Below are 18,015 nucleotides of genomic sequence, written 5' to 3' on the forward strand. Positions count from 1 at the left end.
TTTTTTAAAATAAAAAAAATAAATAAAAAAATTTTTTTGCATGTATATTATACATACTTACAGAAATGAAATGTTTAATGCATTGAATCCTTAAAAATCAAACATGTACTTAGAATCTCATTATTTTGGGGCACGAAAATAAACCTTTATGGACCCATACAAGTAAGATAATTTTTGTATATCTCGCAACACTTCCTTGGCATAATTACTGCAGCAAAAGTTTGGTACTCTACCACACTTTTTTCAGTCGCAATATTCAACCACTGCAAGACACTGGGTGTAACCAAAAACAATTACATTCCAATTAGCTCTACAACATATTTTCTTTACAACCCTCACAAAAAAAAAATCAAATTCTTACTAAAACTTAAATTTTAGATGATATGCACTTATGTCATAACTCATAAGGTTTCAGGGTATTATTATAAAAACTCAAACGCAGCCAGGTTTGATTCAGTTTGAGCTCAATACAGACAACACAACTCCACGTGTTTTGAATATCCAGGGCAGCAAGCGGAATGGAAAAAGCATTCGCTGTTACTTACATGGCACCCCAAAGTCCACTGAAATGTTGTCAACCAATAAAAAAAGAACAAAAATCGTTACCAAGAAAATATGCAGCATAACATACTTAGTACAAAATACAGATAACCTCCCACATTACAGTCACAAGTTGCCAGTTAATTAACGTCAGTGTGGCCACTCTTCACGGAATTCCTGGTTATTTCCAGGTTTTATAGACTCTGAATTTAATCATTATCAGTTTTATTTTTTTTCTTCATTATTTAAAAACAAGTCCTGCTGAAGAAAAAGTTGGGCAATTTAATAAATTTAACAAGCAAATTTGTTAATTAATGTCATGCATGTATTACATTCAAAACAACCATAAGAATTTCTCTATTACTTTTAATCTCTTAGGAATGCTTCTTGTCACTATGAATACTCATACAAGATATTCCAAGAATTAGGAGTAAAACAAGAAACATAATTTCTTTTGTAAAAAATTAATAAACGGAAGAGATAAAATTGTTCAGCATATTTTGGGACACAGCCATTTTTACATCTGACAAGCTCAATTTTATGCAAAATTATTAGAAAAGTTTGTTTTAAAGAAGCCAAATATTTCTATTTTCTTAATTTTACAATTCACATCACAAAATTTTAAAATAATTCAGGCACTCACTTTGAAGGAATAGAATCTTTAATTACATACGCCGTATGTACACACAGTATTTAGTATATTGTTTAAGAAAATGAAAGTTCAGCTAGTAAACTATAAGTTCACAAAACAACTACTTCTACTACATTTAGACATCTTTTATGTGCTAATATAAATTAATTCTACCTCTTTGTTAACTTCACTGAGCAGGTTAACTTCTTTTGTCTATAACTCCTCATCTCTATAGCACAGCAATTCTATCTTGCTGCATTTTATTTCAATTTGTAAATATTTTCCTCCCGCATTTATCACTGCATCATACCTTTGTCTTACGGCACCATACGCTAATCTAAGTTTCTTCAACTTAAAAATAATTTGTTGGTTTTATTCTACAGTAGAACCTCTTATCTTTGACAAGAAAAAACCAAAGTACTAATAGTTTTCCTTTTTTTTTTGTTTATTATTACTGTGGTGACAATCTTCAGATGTAAATGTAAAAAAAATAAATCAGAGAAGAAAGGAAAGAAAATAAATTGAGTAGAAACTTCCTACCCCTCAAGCTAATCACCAGCAACCCATATTGTGTTATCTTAACAATGTCACATATCTCAGATCAGCTGCTGAGTTTCGCTCAAAAATGGTACAAGGTGACACAGTTCTTAGGAACTGCATGTAGTTTTTCAACTAAGCTGTAAACAGTGCTCAAAAAGAAAAGGCATATAGCACTCAAAAATGACTTAAGTGACACAGTTCTTAGGCATGATGACAAGCAGTTTATCAACTAAGCTCTTTTCAACTTAGACAAACAAATAATTCCCGATGGCTTTCAAAAATTTGCAAGTTTCTCACAATTTTCCAGGCACTAAAAAAAAAATTCCCCCACCAATTCAAGGTTTCCCGATTTTCACGGTCGGGTGGCACCCCGAACATTTATGTGCGTACATACAGAAGACAATTTAATCACACTCCTACAGAATAAGCCAAACAAAACCAAAATTTAATAAAAATAAATTTCTGATGTGTAAACATCTTAGCTCTCTGTACATGTCATTTGGTAGGAGTAATTTTGTGAAAAAATAATGGAAGTCGATAAATGAAAATGTGTCACAAGGTTGGCAGATCCATATGTGGCAGATCCATATGTCACATTTGTAAACAATAGGAGACATTCCACACCTAACGTTTTAATGTGCTAAATGAAACTTTATGATAGTGAAATTACTTTGGAATATATTAGGTTATATAAATAGCCATAGTAAAAATTAATCACAAGTTAAAAATATCTAAGAAACCTGGCATTAAAATGATTATAATACATATTCTCCTTCTAATTTCCCAAGAGGATTATTGGTAGCACAGCGGTACAGCGCGTACTTGGTAACATCAAAGGGGTGTGGTGCCACCATCATTTTTTATTTTCATCGTCGTGTTCATGTGTTTGCTCCATTTTCCAGGTTTTTTGTCTGTCTGTATTTATTGTTCTTGATGAAAATGTCTTAGTCATTGTTAGCCCACTGATTTCGTCTATGCTGTTAATTTTTCATGACTAAATTCCTTCCACTGGATTCTTGTTCTGTCTGATATTTGAAGTTTGAACGTGTTCGTCTATGATGTCATCAATGTATTATCCATAATACTTTAGTTTCACAGTTGGTACCATCTTTTCGACATCAGCTGGTTTAGGCTTCTACTCTGTGGGTAAATTTTTTCATTTTTATTTCTTAATTAGCATTCTTGAATTTTTTTCCATGACAAACAGTAAAAAACTGGAATGACGTAGGTCCAAACAATTTAACTAAATCAAAATTCCCCATTGCACGAATCATTTTAAGACAGTATGTCTGACGCTTGCATGTTGTGTGGCAGTATTGAACATACTGGCAGAAAACAATAAACCCTGAAACAACACCAGGCTGCCCTGTCGCATGACTCATGTTGAGAGTCACTAAGCTATATCCCACTTATTCTTAGCAAGGAAGGAGTGCTCCTCATCACCAATGAGCAATGACCATCCACCGAGTTCCATCAAAGCCGTTATCTGTTTTACAAATAACTATCACACACTTTAACCATCAAGAAGGTTGACACTTACACTCTTTGTGGTCAAATTCCTGTTCGATGGCTGCATCCGTGTCGGACACCGGAAGATCCAACATTTCGACTGCTATAATGGATGCCAGTGCTTCCTCACGCACCCACACTGTTTTACCTGGAATAATGGTCAGTTCAGTTAACACCTGGAATAACAATCAGTTCAGTTAACACCTGGAATAACAGTGAGTACAGTTAACACCAGTGTCAACACGTAGCTGGGCAAAGAAACCACCAGCTCACTTGAATGTTGAAATGCAATACACAAACATGATGAGAAAATAATTAATCAGATGTTCTTACAATTAAATAATACAAGTTTAGCTAGGCTTTCTCAGTTTCCTATCTTATTCACACAAAATTACAAAGAAATAAAATTAATAAAGCTTTTAATCATACTACAGTAAAAGATTTTAAATCTGGTATGTTCAGAATCATGACCATGCCAGCTTATTTAACGCAAATACAGTTTTAATGGAAATACAAAAAAAACTAATACACAGTAAAATGGTAATAAGCTGCTATATAGGAAGAAAAAATACAGACGAGCACTAGTTTTCTTCAAAACATCTTTACGAAAATGTACACGTGAAACGTGAATTGTAACCCGCTAGAAAACACGAAACGCTGTACTGAAATGAAAACTAACTACATATAACGATACCTCTCAGAAAACTTAAAGCGCTGGCAGTGCAGTAATGCAACCAGAATTAGCCAGGAAAAGTCTGAGCATGAGCAGCTAGACTGGTGCCAGTTTATAGAATGTGCCAAACCATTTAACGCCAGATTAAAGAACTTTTATAGCGATTACAATGAAAATTCTTGTCAAAAATAACAGAAAATTATGGCACATTATACAAACAATGGTGAGAATAAAAAAAATTAAATGCAAAAAAGCGGCATGGGTTATTATAATTATATACTATAATTGGTATATCACACTTTAAGTTTTTAAAACAGAATTTGTAAGTTATGAATTAAAAAGAAACTATTTAATGCAACATCCAATATGAAGACCACTATTATTACAAACTTTTGATTTTTATAAACATTTAATAAACCTGTCTGAAACTATAAATGATAGGTAGAGACAAGATTGTTATGGTTTTATTTCCAGGCCAATTTCATTTTAAAACAGGAGATTATGGTGTTATTGTTTTAATTTTTTATAAAAACTGTTTGTAAAAAAGATAGCATATTACTGAACAATAATTATGATACTTAAATGATCCATGATAATGATTTCTCCAAAACAGTGTCATTTAGACTGATACAGTGGTGCTCTTTATCAATATAATGATTTGTAATAAGCACGTACAACTTTTCGGAACAAAAAAAATAAATTAATCTGGCAAGTATTTCTGTGTTTGAAAAATGTTCTAGGGTTATAATGTAAAAATGAGTAAAATTTTATTGATAATGCTGATTAGTTCCATGATTTAAATTGTATTTTGGTGCTTCGTGGTGTATAAACTTGAATTTTGGTGTTATATGGTGTATCGACGTGATTGTAGGTATTATTTTGGTTTCAATGTAGTTCACAACTGTAATCTTGTCCCTGCTGACAGGAACGTAAATTTTGAAGATGACCACAACGTGCCCACCTGGATGCATGACCAGGGCTATGGAGTGGTCCAGGCAGCTGAAGAGGATCTTGCACCCGGGCCCACGCCCTTTGCGGGAGCCGCAGGTGGCCGCGGAGATGGACCAGTGGGCCGGCAGCTCTGCATCCAGCCTCCCCGACAACTCCGAGAGGAGGTCTCCCGTCAGCAGGTCCGCCACTTGCAGATCCACGCCCTTCCGCACGCACGCACCCACACGTTTACGAGGCCGCTCGACCAACTGGTCCTCCCAACACAGACACTACCTAGCTCCAGTCACTCAACACCATTTATCAAGCTAACCCAGGGGTCGCCTCTAAGAGCACGGCTCTGGACTCGTGTACAGTCTTCTCGTCATGTATAAGGGCAACTATGAGGTTTGACAGATAACCATAACTATACATGAAATGCATGGAAATGTAGATAAAGACCCCTAAGTGCTTCCAAAAATCTTTACCAGGCATTTAAAGTCTAAAAATTATTCTGAAAACACACGTTCAAGCCATTTTCACTCTTATAAAGATACAGTCTAAAAAACAAAATACAGAAACAGAACTACTCTTCCGCCCTTAGCTTATTTCTTAAATTCTTTTCGTAAACAGACACTTCTTGGATATCTCGAGACGATTTTAAATGGCGTGGTTTCTTCTGAAGTTCTGCACACACTGTATGCCTGCCCAAGACAGGCAGGGCACTTAAGACCCCACCACAACACATACTGTCTGATACAGAAACCTGTAAGACTGTGAAATAATTAATAAATAATTGTCTTAAAATTGCAATAAAAAAACTAACAACTATGGCCATTCTAGAAAGGGTATGAAAATAAAACATATGCTATAATATTAATTATGTTTCAGTAAGAACACAGTGTTGTAAATTGTCCTATAAAAAAAATGGGGCACTTTATATCATATGTCTTAAATTTCCTATTGCTAATGTCTATTTATTAGGGCAGGGTCATTATTACACACTTTTTTTCATTAAAATTAAATGTTTTGTTATTTATTTCATTCTTATTTCAAGCTAACATATTAAAAGATTTTGTTATACAGAGTTGTAGCTAATTCTGTCACCGTTAAACCAATTACTTAAATTCAAATATTATTTTTTTTTTATTTTTAATTCATAATGCAATTAAAGTGTGTTTTTTTAAATATTATTTTATTACTGTCATTTTGGATCAATTTTTCTTAAGACTCCTGTGAAGCGTGAATGCTTTGTATTTGATTCAAATAAAAAGAACAGTGCTGGCAGAAGCCTGACTAACGTGAGGTCCGGGCTCCGTGAAGTGCAAGGCGAGGTCCTCCTCCAGGAACGTCACCGTCAGCGACGACGCGGTGGGCAGAGGGGCCACGAAGCTCCTCAGCCCTGAGCCGTGGCGGTAGATGAGGTACTTGGAGGACTCGGCGCCCACCAGGGCCACGGCCGGGACGCCTCCCGGGACAGGCTCCACGACGGCCTCCGGACCGCGAAGCGAGTCGTCGTCCACCAGCTCCGCCAGCGGCCGGCTCTCGACCGCCCCTCCCTCGCAGTCCAGAGTTGTCAGCACCGTCTCCTCCCCTTGCTTCGACAGGCACATCAGGTACGGTGCCGAGAAAGCACACCTGCAACAGAACACATCGCATGTTTGCTTTATTCGTTTAAGGTCACTTCAAATACCAATTGTATTAATGGGTGAAGGAACCTGTGTATTATGCAGCGTTGCCATGCGGCACTGTCAAATTTCGAATATGCCTCATACATGATTTTTCAAAAAACGTTTTACGAGAAAACGGTGCACAATTTACGGGTAAATACTGTGTTAAGTCCTACCAAACACGAAAAAATAGCAAGACGGGTAAACTAAAATGTTTATCATAACGTCCACCACATAAAATTAAAATTTTTACCACAGTGCTCAACAAACACTGAAACTGAATTAACTCCTCATATTGCTGTACCAGATGCATCACGTCAACGAATGGCTAATGGTTTGTTTTTGTTGTGTATTCGTCGACTTTATGTCTTGAATGAGGGAAATGGTGTACAGATAGAACAACCTCACAAAGGAAATGAATGCAAGCCGATGATGGGTTGTAAAATATATTGTAACAGCGTACTGCATGCGGCAAAGGTTTTGGCGGTTATGTTTGTTATTTTATGAAACAATTGTCTAAAAGTTGAACTATAAAAAAGTTTAAGAGTGTAAAGATAAACTTTATTACATTATTTTATTCCTGAATGATGAATGTTATATGTGGGACGCATCTATGAACGCAAACGTTTTGAATGGGAAAAATAATTAACATAGGGATATACGGAAGTGAAAAAGGGAATAATTATTGAAACATTATAAACGGGATGCAGGAACGTCTTAAGCGAGTTTTACTGTATTTTTTTAGAAACAAGTGAGCTAGGCAGCATTCTGCTGAATTTTTTTCAACAAACAAATCTTGTTTGGCATCAGTCATGACAAACTAGATATCTAAAATATTTGTTATACATGATCAAACTGATGATGCGTACTTTTAAGTTATAACGTCTTGTTGGCATTTTCGTGGAGGAATAATCTTTTCTTAGTCCTGGCTAATTCTCAATCCCATTAGATGTGCCTGATTGAATGTATTTCACTTCAAATGTAGCATTTCCTCAGACCACTACAATTTACATATTTTAGAATTGCATTTTTTTTATATATCTAATCTTAGAAAAATAATATCTCAAAATAATTTTTCTTGGTTATAAAACTGGAGAAAAGTTACATGAAATGGACAGTAGGGCTGGGGGGGAGGGGTGTTAGGGTTGACGCTCGACAAGCCAACCACCACGAGCGAACAAAGGAGGAATAACGGTGCCAAGAGTGTAAAACCTTTCCAGGATTAAAATTGTTTCTTCCAGGATATAATTTATATACACACCATTATTATAAATAAATTACCCATCCACGGAGTGAAAACAATCATGGTACAAGTCTCAAAATAAAGTGGCAATAATTTCGAAGTACCAAGACAGATGGTTTGCTTGTTATTTAACATGTTTTGTCCTTGTCCAAGCTATTCTTATTTGCGGGACCTTTCAAATTTTCTGGAATGAGTACTAATTCCAACAAGAATGACTTACTTAAAAATAATAAGGGAAACAGAATACGTCACACTTTATAAGTGTAAATCACAAACGGTACATCATGCACAGAACTCGTAACATCTAATATTGCCTGATATCCTAAAATTATGCGAATCCAAATTTATGGTTTCTATGAAACACCTGAATAATAATTAAATGCTTGTAAATTACGTATCGTGTGAGTCTAGGGAATGTCCAGGTGGGGGTGGGGAAGGCAAGGGGGTTGCAACTAAAACACGGAACAAGAAACTGCAGTTAGAGGAAATGAGTAATCATCAAACACTACTGTTCAAAAAAACTTGTTTTTTATGAATTATTTTTTCTAATTCTTTACTTTCACATGACACCATGGACCCTCTTCCCCATTAAAGACAATGAATTCCAAAAAATGCCTCCTCTCTCATGTTATGAGCAGGATACACCATTCATACCAGTGAAATATCTTTAGTAAGAGTTTCTTATGACATGAGCATAGCGCATTAGCGCGCACAACCACCATTCACTGTGTATCCAGGGGAAAATGTACCCCAATTTATTATTTTAACTATTTACTCGTCGTGGAATTAATTGCATGAGGTACCCAATCTACACGTAGCTTCTCAACAGTTTTTACAAATAAAAATATTAATGCAAAAACTTATACATGTGTTGGTCGTTATGAAATTAAGTTCATTTTACGTTAAGGGGATTGGTGCAGGACAAAAAACAGTCATTCGTCAGAATTTGTTGGAAATGAGCTTAAGTATTTCATAAATGCTTGTTTATTACTACTGTAAGGCCAGCCAGCACGTATATAAGCTAGCGGGTGAGATTTGGCAAGTTAGTGGCGAGAGAGCTTCTGTGAGGGGAGGTTGTCGAATGTTGCAGCTCTGAGGCCTGCCATCTAGCGGGAATCTTTCGAAGGTCTTCCACAATATCGCCTTTCTCTCTCTGCAACACGGAAGGAAAGCGAACCGCGATAACCAGCTCTTATCTTCGCTTCCCATCTCGCCCTATCCTTCATTCTCGGATCAGGTAGCCGCCCTTCCCCGTGTAGACTTTCGTTTTACTCCAGATTTTTGTACTCTGGTAGAGTTGACTGTGCTTAATAACATACCGAAAGTTTACCGCTGTAGACCTTGTGCGTTATAACCGAAAATTTGCATTCAAGTCCTAGGTGACAGCAAATTAAAAACATTAAAATGCTACCCATTTATACAGTTTTTAATTTTGACTGTCCGTAAACTTACCAAAATAATCGAGAAACTGTAATTCACCCATTAATGTAAGAAAAAATTAAATTTTTAATATTTAAGATATGATATAAAGAGATTAATTAATTCACGACATATTTTTTTTAATCTTTGCCACCCAGATAAAAATACGATTTACACCGATTTGAAGAGCCCAATGCGATAAAATGTCTAAATAAATGTTTATAATTATACTTTTAGCTTTAAGATAGTATATTTATAAAGAGTCTAGCATAATTAGTTGCCTCATGAAAGCTGCCCGAGCGTTGCAGTGTACTGCGGCCGTACTGATCTTTCACGGCCGGCGTGCTTTGAAACACGCTGCGTACTGCGACACTCAATAAACTTGGTCTTATTTAAGGATTACTTAAAATATATTTAATGCATATGATAGGGTGTATTCATGTTACATCTATTGAGATATACATATTCTTTTTTCTTATATGAATGATTTTTGATACAATAAAATTAACAATAGCTAAACAATTTCTGCTTGGAACTTGTAAATAAAAATTCTAGAGGACCTCTAGTTTTATATATGTGTGTTCGAATTTTATTATTAAAAATTATTTTAATACCAAAAAATATAATTTTTTTTTATTTCTAATACATTATATTATTTTTGATCAGAACTATGCAAAATTTTAATGTAGCCTATATTATAAAAAATATATATTTAATTGTATAAAATTAGTTTACTACATAACAATTGAAAAAAACGATACACCGTAAATTTACTTATTGAGTTTTGTCACTTTTATAACATAATTCGTATGATAATATAATTTTTTTTCAGAAAATAAATAAAACATAAGTTGTGTTGTAAAATGTATTGATAGAATTACATATTTAGTATTTTTTTTTCTAAGTTAATTTATTGGAGTGCTGCGCCTAGCTGACTTCGTTAAATTGCTAGTGGCAAAGAGCGGTGGTGGATGTTTTTGCAAGAGTTTGACCGTATTTTATGACCCTAGCTGTGAGAGGGTGTTTGTCCCAGAAATCTTAACGGTCAAGGAAAATAGCCTTTCTCTGTAGTCACGTACGGGTCTGCTACTCGCGCAATATCGTCAGTTTATCACAACTTTCTGGGAAGTTCTATTGTTGTTATTTATTTATAATTTAGAAATTAAAGAGTCGATCATACTAACATTTTTACCTAAGCAAATCGCATCCTGGAAGATTTTGATCTACGTTTGCAGCAAAAATCACTTGTAGTTAGGAAACTTTTATTATTTCAGAGTAAAATTCAGTCTGGAATTACCATACCTTCCTGGTAGTTTAGAACAGGCAACATTAAAGATGTAAACCAGTCTTCAAAAGCATGCCCATCAAACCAACCAGATTTAGTTCTATTGTATCGAGTACCCGAGGGTCCGTTTTCAGTCCAAGTTGTCCAAATCTTCTCCGCCTTATAGTTTACATAAGGTGGTGCTACATCCCCTGCTGCATTTCCACAAACAATTATAGATGTGCACGCTTTAGACAAATTTTGTATCCTCTCAGGCAGGAGCGCAACAACAGGGGGAGGCAAGGGTATTTTGCCCCCCCTCTGAAACCTTGAAATGGGGGCAAACGGGGGCAAAGAAAGTGCTGTGTAATCAATTTTTAGATAATAAAACTGCTTAAATAGCACCATTTTCCACCTTGAAATACAAATTTTCCCGGGGGAGGACCCCTGGACCCCCCGCTTCAATACGGGGGATCGATGATTCTTTATAAAAAGTTATATTGCCCCCTCCTTTGGAAATTTAATTGTTGCACCCCTGCTCTCAGGGTACTTAATTCCCCTCTTCATGATGATTTTTCTGGTTCCAGAATTGTCTACAAGATTTGTTTCGTCGTAATTCCAAATATTCACTTTTGGAATTCCTATCAGCTCCTTTTACAAATTATCAAAAAACTTATTCACAACCTTTTCTTCTGTTGCTGCTCTAGAGTAAGAAATTTTTTTGCTGTTCTCTGAGTTAATATTGCTTTGTGCCGTCGCATGAACCCTTCCGCCCAATCATTTCCTGGTAAATTGTTTTAAAATCGTAGCTCCTTTCTTCCACAGCGGTCCAGGTAGGACTTGACAACACAATGAAGGTCAAACATATCCACAGGAACTGTTAACTCTGGCAACTAGAGCACCGGGCAGGCAGTATGACTGAAACTGCTCACATTGGGACTCGAACCCGTTTCTAAAGCTCATTCCTTTTTTTTTTTTCTCCCTCCCTCCCCACTTTCTTATCCACAAATAGCCCTCAGCAGGGGGTAGGTTTTTAAAGCCCCGACCGCCCCCACCAAAGGATACAAGTTAAACAACACTATAGAAGTAACTCAGCATCATATTTTCACAGACATCCACACATAAACTCTATTTTAAAACAAGAGGTAGTGGGCGGCAATCCGCGGCCTGGAACTCTTCGCGGGCCCTTGGTTCGATGCTTTGTTCTGGCATACGGACCACGAGGCCCGCAACTGCTATGATGACAATACAGTTTGCGGCACACTGTGTCGCAGTGTTGTCTGATAAGCAAACAGTCTGAGCAGGACATCCACAGGAAATCCATAGTTAGACACGGCTACAATGTGACTTACAAATTGCAACTACTCTTCATTTGTGAAAACAGGAGCTCGGTCGACAGCTTTAAAATGCTTTTCCTGGTTTTTTAGGTGCAAAGTGTTTTTTGGAATACCATATTTTGTTGAAGCTTTGCGAATCGACAATGTTTTGTTCCGTACAGCTTGCAAGGCTTCATTCAAGTTTTCCTCTGTGTAATTTTTATATGGCCGTGTACCAAGAGCACGTTCGGGATTTATTGGCATGGTTGGTCGCTTTATTCTGAAAAATATGAAGAAAAAATGCAGTAAAACATATTACGCCAACTTTGGGGCAACTTTGGGACAGTCCCAAAGTTACCCCACCAAGTGATGAAAATTTACTATTTTGAGGTTATAAAATAAAATGCAAGTATCAAAAACATTAGCATCACATTAAATGGATGTCAAGGCTTGTACTTCTTCAAATACATACCTGTCTTTCGTGAAGTATTTGCCGTTTTTAAAGTGCGTACGAAAGTTTACACAAAAACAAAAATATAAACATGTGGTTGAAAACAAATCCACTGCCTCTATCCCACCAGTGCAACTACAGCTTCAAATAAATGCCATGAGATAGTAGCACATACCAGCGAATATAGAAGCGGTGATTGCGTACCACTTCTAAATACATTGCCTTGACAGGAAATCCTAAAGCCAGAAATTACTCACTGTCCCAAATTTACACCCCCAGTCCCAAAGTTACCCCGGTTTACGGTACTGATTTTCGAGTTGTGTTGAGGTTTCACATGCCACTTCGTGTACACCTGCTCTGGTAACAATGACTCATCACAACCGGTGCCGTCTGTACGAGCGTCTTCACAAGTTATCCTGAAATATGTTCTTAAATATCAATTCAAGTGAATTCTTAAAATCCTACACACCTTATCTTAAGTGTCGTAAATGAATCGTTATATTTTGTAAATCCATAATAATATAGGAGCCAACATGGCGCGAAGCGATGGACGCGATACGAATAATATTTTTTTTACCAACCACTACATCAGTAAATATTTGTGGTTTCCATTCGCTATGAATTCAAGCATGTAACATTTCTACTGCTTCTTCAATTCGGCTACAGTTAAATGGGAGGATCTGAATCACTGAAAACTCCTCAACAAAATCAACGATGAATCACAGGCATTACAACAAACAGTTGTCACAAGTCAAGTAGCCAATGAGCAGGTGACATTTTTCGAGTCCGTAGAGGATTATTGAGACTATCGTACAGGTCATTGGCAACGCGCCCTTACGCGCATGGTTAATACCCGCATGAGTAGAGTGTAAAGGCGTAAGCATGAGACACATCTAGGTCCTCATCTAACCGCGCACACTTAGATTTAACTCAGGATAGGGTGAAAAATGTTTACTAATTTTGCAGTCCTAACAGTCACCAACGAAACGCCAGCAAAATAAATAAATAAGGCCACGAATATTGTTCGTGAATGAAGGCGAAGCTGATACTTTGGAAACGTTACCAGCAGATATTAAAAAATGTTTAACTATTATTTACGTAGCTTACTTCTTAAAACTGCATTCATGTACTTAAACTGATTTTGTGTGAGACTATGTTGAGTGTTTTCTGCTACTTAATAAACTTTTTAACATTGATGCCTGTCATAAAAAAAAAATTCAAACGTAATTATACGGATACATGTTGAGTATAGTTTATGAATGGTTCACGCATTGCTGAAAAAAAAAAGCATGTTTACAATTTTACACATCTTTTTGTTGTCGCATCGCGTCCATCGCGTTGTACATACGCAACTCTGAAAAATAAATGTATGTTAAAAAAGCTATAATAAAATAATCTCTTATCTTTCTTTATTCTTATTTCTAAGCGCTATAATGGCTTTCGATAGTTTTGTTCTTTTGTGTACTCTGCTTGGTGGAGGTTTCTTCGGCATTTTATTCCTGAATAAATCTCACGCTTACAACAAAAAACATCTGGCTAAATCACTGTGCTAAATAATAACAGGGAATAACCATTCAATTATACGCCGAGATAGACCAAACACGTTATCTTATCTACTGAAAATGAATACGTTGACCTTCATATCAGTTTCGCGCGAAATCCCGTCTCCCCTTCGTAAACAGCAGACAGCTGTGGCTGGGTGGGAACGAGAGAAAACACTGGCTGCAAACAGTTGGGGAAACTGTCGCAAGGTGTCACTACTGTCCAGCGCGCTCCATAATTTCTCGTATCCGAGCTTGCACGCTGCTCAAACTTCTACAGCTACATTTTTACTTTAGGTCCGACTGCAATAAGCTAAAGACTAAAATAAAGTCAATCATTCAGCCGACAGATATGTTGGCGTTTCAATTACAAATGAAAACGCGAATGTTATTAAATTCGCAAATGAATATCACGCAATTTCGTAGCAGCTCATTTATTAAAATTCAAATTGTAAATACGTTAAATTAATAATGATTACAGATAAAATAATGGTCACAGTCATATCTCCCGTGTCTGAAAATTTATCTGCGAAAGTTTTACCACTGAATTCTTTATAGTTTATTAATAAAGCTTGAATTTAAAAAATTCCCGAAAATCAGCAATAACTTAATTAAAATAAAAAAATAAAAAAATAAATTTTACACCAGAATGGTTCAAATCTTCTCTAGCAGCTGAATCATCAACAAATATATTGTTTTTTTTAATACGATGCTGGTGCACCAATCCCCTTAACAGAAGTATTCCACTGTGGTGAAGTTCCCTGCATGTAGTTCACTTTCTTGTGTATTTGGGGTTTTTCTGCTACTGATAAATTTGAAGAAATATCATTAGTTTCCTGCATTTTCTGCCATGAACAAAATTGACACAATGATCTTTATTTCGCTTACGACTGCAGTAAAACCTTTTTCTCTTGCACATTGCAAATAATCAAACAAATTGCACGGTCACCACTTGAGCGATTTTAAAATGCAAAATACATATTGACAATGTGGCATCACGCATCACTGTACTCGCGCGTGTCAGTGAGTGACACGGCGAGAGAGCATTGCACTGCGCTCTGTTGGCGCTAGTGCCAACTATCCATTAACCTTGTAGTACACGAGGAAACATACAATGCGATTATTGCTCTGATTTAAATTTTAATTTGTTGTTACACATAAGTAGAGTCACGATTATATGGTAATGCGCGATAAAACGAAATAACACCGAAAACCGCTTGAAAACACGAAATAAAACGAAATTGTGCGAAATCCGCGATATGTCACGAAATTTCGTCTATCCTGATTATTTACGTTTTTTTTTCCATTCTGTAAAGACAATTCACTATCTTCAGCACAATAAAATATTTCTGACAGTAACTAGCAGTCATATATATTATATGCGACGGTGATTCATTATAGATTTTAAAATTAAGTCTCGGAATTAACGTAATTTTCTTTAAACGGTAATCTTGAGTACCATAATAATTTAAGATGTTGATAACTATGATACAATGGCCGCCGTTCACTTTCTGTAAATACAAAAATAACAAACGTCCAAAATATGTTTTTCTAATATTACGTTTTTAATCATTAAAATATTACACACTAAAGCGCATTGCTTTTACTGTTTATTTAAAATAAAGTATGTAGGGTACGAAAATAAAATTAACCCTGCTTAACGTAACGATTGTAAATAATAAATAGTACATGTTTATGTCGGTATTAATTTTCACGTACGTATGTTGGTATTCGGTGTGCGTTTGTATTCGCATCTATTCTCCATTGTTTTGATCTTTCCAGCACGGCAAGTTTATGCGTATTAAGAGGTTAAATTCTTCCTATGTGATTAAAAATTTTTGAAATGCCTTAAACGAAGGTTTCTGCCAGTGACCGATCGAAAGAATTTTCCAGCGAAGGATTTTATTTCAGTGATAAAATTTTAATGTACAAATTCTGTAACTGCAGGCTAGACTACGAGAGACGCGATATGCTTGTGAAACATGTCGCGAGTGAGTAACATAAGTGTTTGAGGCAAAACTCATCTGTTTAACGACATCCTTGTCTAAGAGTCTTTAATGCCATTAATTTGTTGTTCAACCCAAGAAATGTGAGTAGGGTTAGCATAGAAGATGCAAACCTACAGAAGTCTCTGCATAACTTGCCTTCTGTTTCCCATCTTCCCATTGATACATTCATACATGGCTATGTTGCTTTCAAAAAAATAATTGAGGATGAACTTTCATTGCCAGAAACAAGCCAAATTGATGTTGCAAAGGTACTTTGCTCCCTTAAAGGGGACTACAGTGAATTTGCTCAAGCCAGTTTAAGGGCAATCTGGTTCCCAACATCAAATGTTGATGTAGAACGTTCATTTTCCAGGTAATCACTGGTAGTTAGTGACAGAAGACAACGTCTCACTCCAGAAAATGCGGAAAATTTAACTATGATAGCATTTAAATAAAACCGTCTTAATAGTAACTTTGGAAGTGCTTAATTGTGTAATTTTGTAGTGTATGTGATTGTAATTAAGTCGTGAAATTTTTAGTAGTTATTTAAAAGTTTGAATTTATGAATTTGCAAATTTTAATTAACTTAATTATCTATGAATTTTCAAATGAACTTGATTGTAATTAGATCATGAGGTTTTAGTGTTTATTAATATTTGTTTTAATAAATTTGCATGTCGTACAGAAAAGCAAGAAAATTTTTCCGTGGGTATTTCGAGCAAAAAAATAAAACCATATAACACCGAAATATTTATTTCTTTACACCGAAATTTGTCTTAAAATAACACCACAAAATCTTGACTCTACACATAAGTCAAGAGATGACGTATCTTAGGTAAGATTCACAACTATTCAATATTGTACATCAAAATGTCTTAAAAAGAAATACTTTTAGTAGCAAATTTTCATGTCAAATATTAAAAATTTTAACTAAAAGAAACTATCAAAGTAATCATAAGACATAGACAAGTCGGTGGTTAAATTACTGAAGATATTTTAAAAATAAAACACACTTTTTGTTTACTTCAATTGCACATATATACCTGTTAATACTGAAGAAACCAAAGGAAAATTTTTTTTATAGGATATGATTTCAAAAATTTTTGTGAAATTTTGTAAAAATTGTATTGCATTCAACAATATTGCATAAAATAGGGTGGCCTTTCCTTTTTAAGGTGTATAATTTGATAACTCTATAACTTAAATCATTTCCGCTTAAATTTTGATAACAACACACACAGTGATAATCATGAACCATGGCCTTAACATCCACACACAGATTTTTTCTTTCTTTCTTCAGAAAATAATTTTTATTAAATGAGAGTTAGTCTTATATGGTTAAGTAAGATTTTGGCTAAACTTATAATCTGAGAATTGGAAAGGTGTGTAATTATAATAATTTAATAATTGCTATAACATCATATCACCATTACAAAAATGTTTTCACTTGTTTTGAAACAAAACTGCTTCAAATGACATATGTACCTATAGTAATATTTTTAAAAGAATTTTTGTCAAAAATCAGGTCCAAAGCCAGGTTAAATATTTTTGAATTTTTTTCCCCCTTTTTATCACAGCTGTTTCATTATACAGTTTAATATTTTGTTCTCACATTGAATGATTCGATAATTGAGGTAGCTGCTCTGGCAGAGAATTCTAGCTGCATGTGTGGTAACTATGTGTGATTAGTGTCCACTCACCAAAGATGACAAACATGAAGGGAAAGGCTATAGTATTAACTGTTCAGTGAATTTTAACAAGATGAGCAGTATTTTAATAAAAATTCCTTTAAGAAAATCAGGTCCAATGCCGGGGTATAGTTTTATTTTTATTTTTTAGTCTTTTTCACTTTTATCGGAGCATCTCATTATATAGTTTAAAATTTTGGTCAGCAAACTGAATGATTCAATAGTCGACGTAACTGCTCCGGCAGCGAATTCTTAACCGGGTGCAGAAACTCCGTGTGATTCACGTCCAGACGTGTAGTTAAAAAAACAATTTGCGTGCATTTATCAAGCTCAGAATTATTTTTAACATTTCTACATAAAATTTTGTGTTCGAGTTTTGTATTATAATTGTATTTAGTTTAAAACATGAGAACACATGAAAACACATGAAAATCATTGGCAAGTATTGAAAGACTCACTCACACACTTCTCTGCGATACCACAGGGTGCACACGGAACTCTTCTATAGCACACAAGTTCACCTGGCACACACTTTGAGGCTATGCCTTATGCCATGGAGAGTCATCAAGTGTAAAGCAGAAGCTGTAAAAAAATCTGTGACATAATATTCCTTAA

The 18,015-nt window shown here is 35.3% G+C and overlaps 1 protein-coding gene across 2 annotated transcripts in view; it reads right to left on the reverse strand.

The window, feature by feature from the left end:
• Nucleotides 1–18,015, reverse strand: part of LOC134533782 (ER membrane protein complex subunit 1) — a 70,277-nt gene that overhangs the window by 35,210 nt on the left and 17,052 nt on the right. For both annotated transcript variants that reach the window (XM_063371434.1, XM_063371435.1), the window contains 3 exons: nt 6,122–6,458; nt 4,855–5,047; nt 3,252–3,368 (listed from right to left, as the gene is read on the reverse strand). In XM_063371434.1, coding sequence (XP_063227504.1) covers nt 3,252–3,368; nt 4,855–5,047; nt 6,122–6,458 — 647 coding nt within the window. The remainder of the gene's footprint in view (nt 1–3,251; nt 3,369–4,854; nt 5,048–6,121; nt 6,459–18,015) is intronic.

Source organism: Bacillus rossius, chromosome 7 (assembly GCF_032445375.1).
Source record: "Bacillus rossius redtenbacheri isolate Brsri chromosome 7, Brsri_v3, whole genome shotgun sequence".
NCBI lineage: Eukaryota > Metazoa > Arthropoda > Insecta > Phasmatodea > Bacillidae > Bacillus > Bacillus rossius.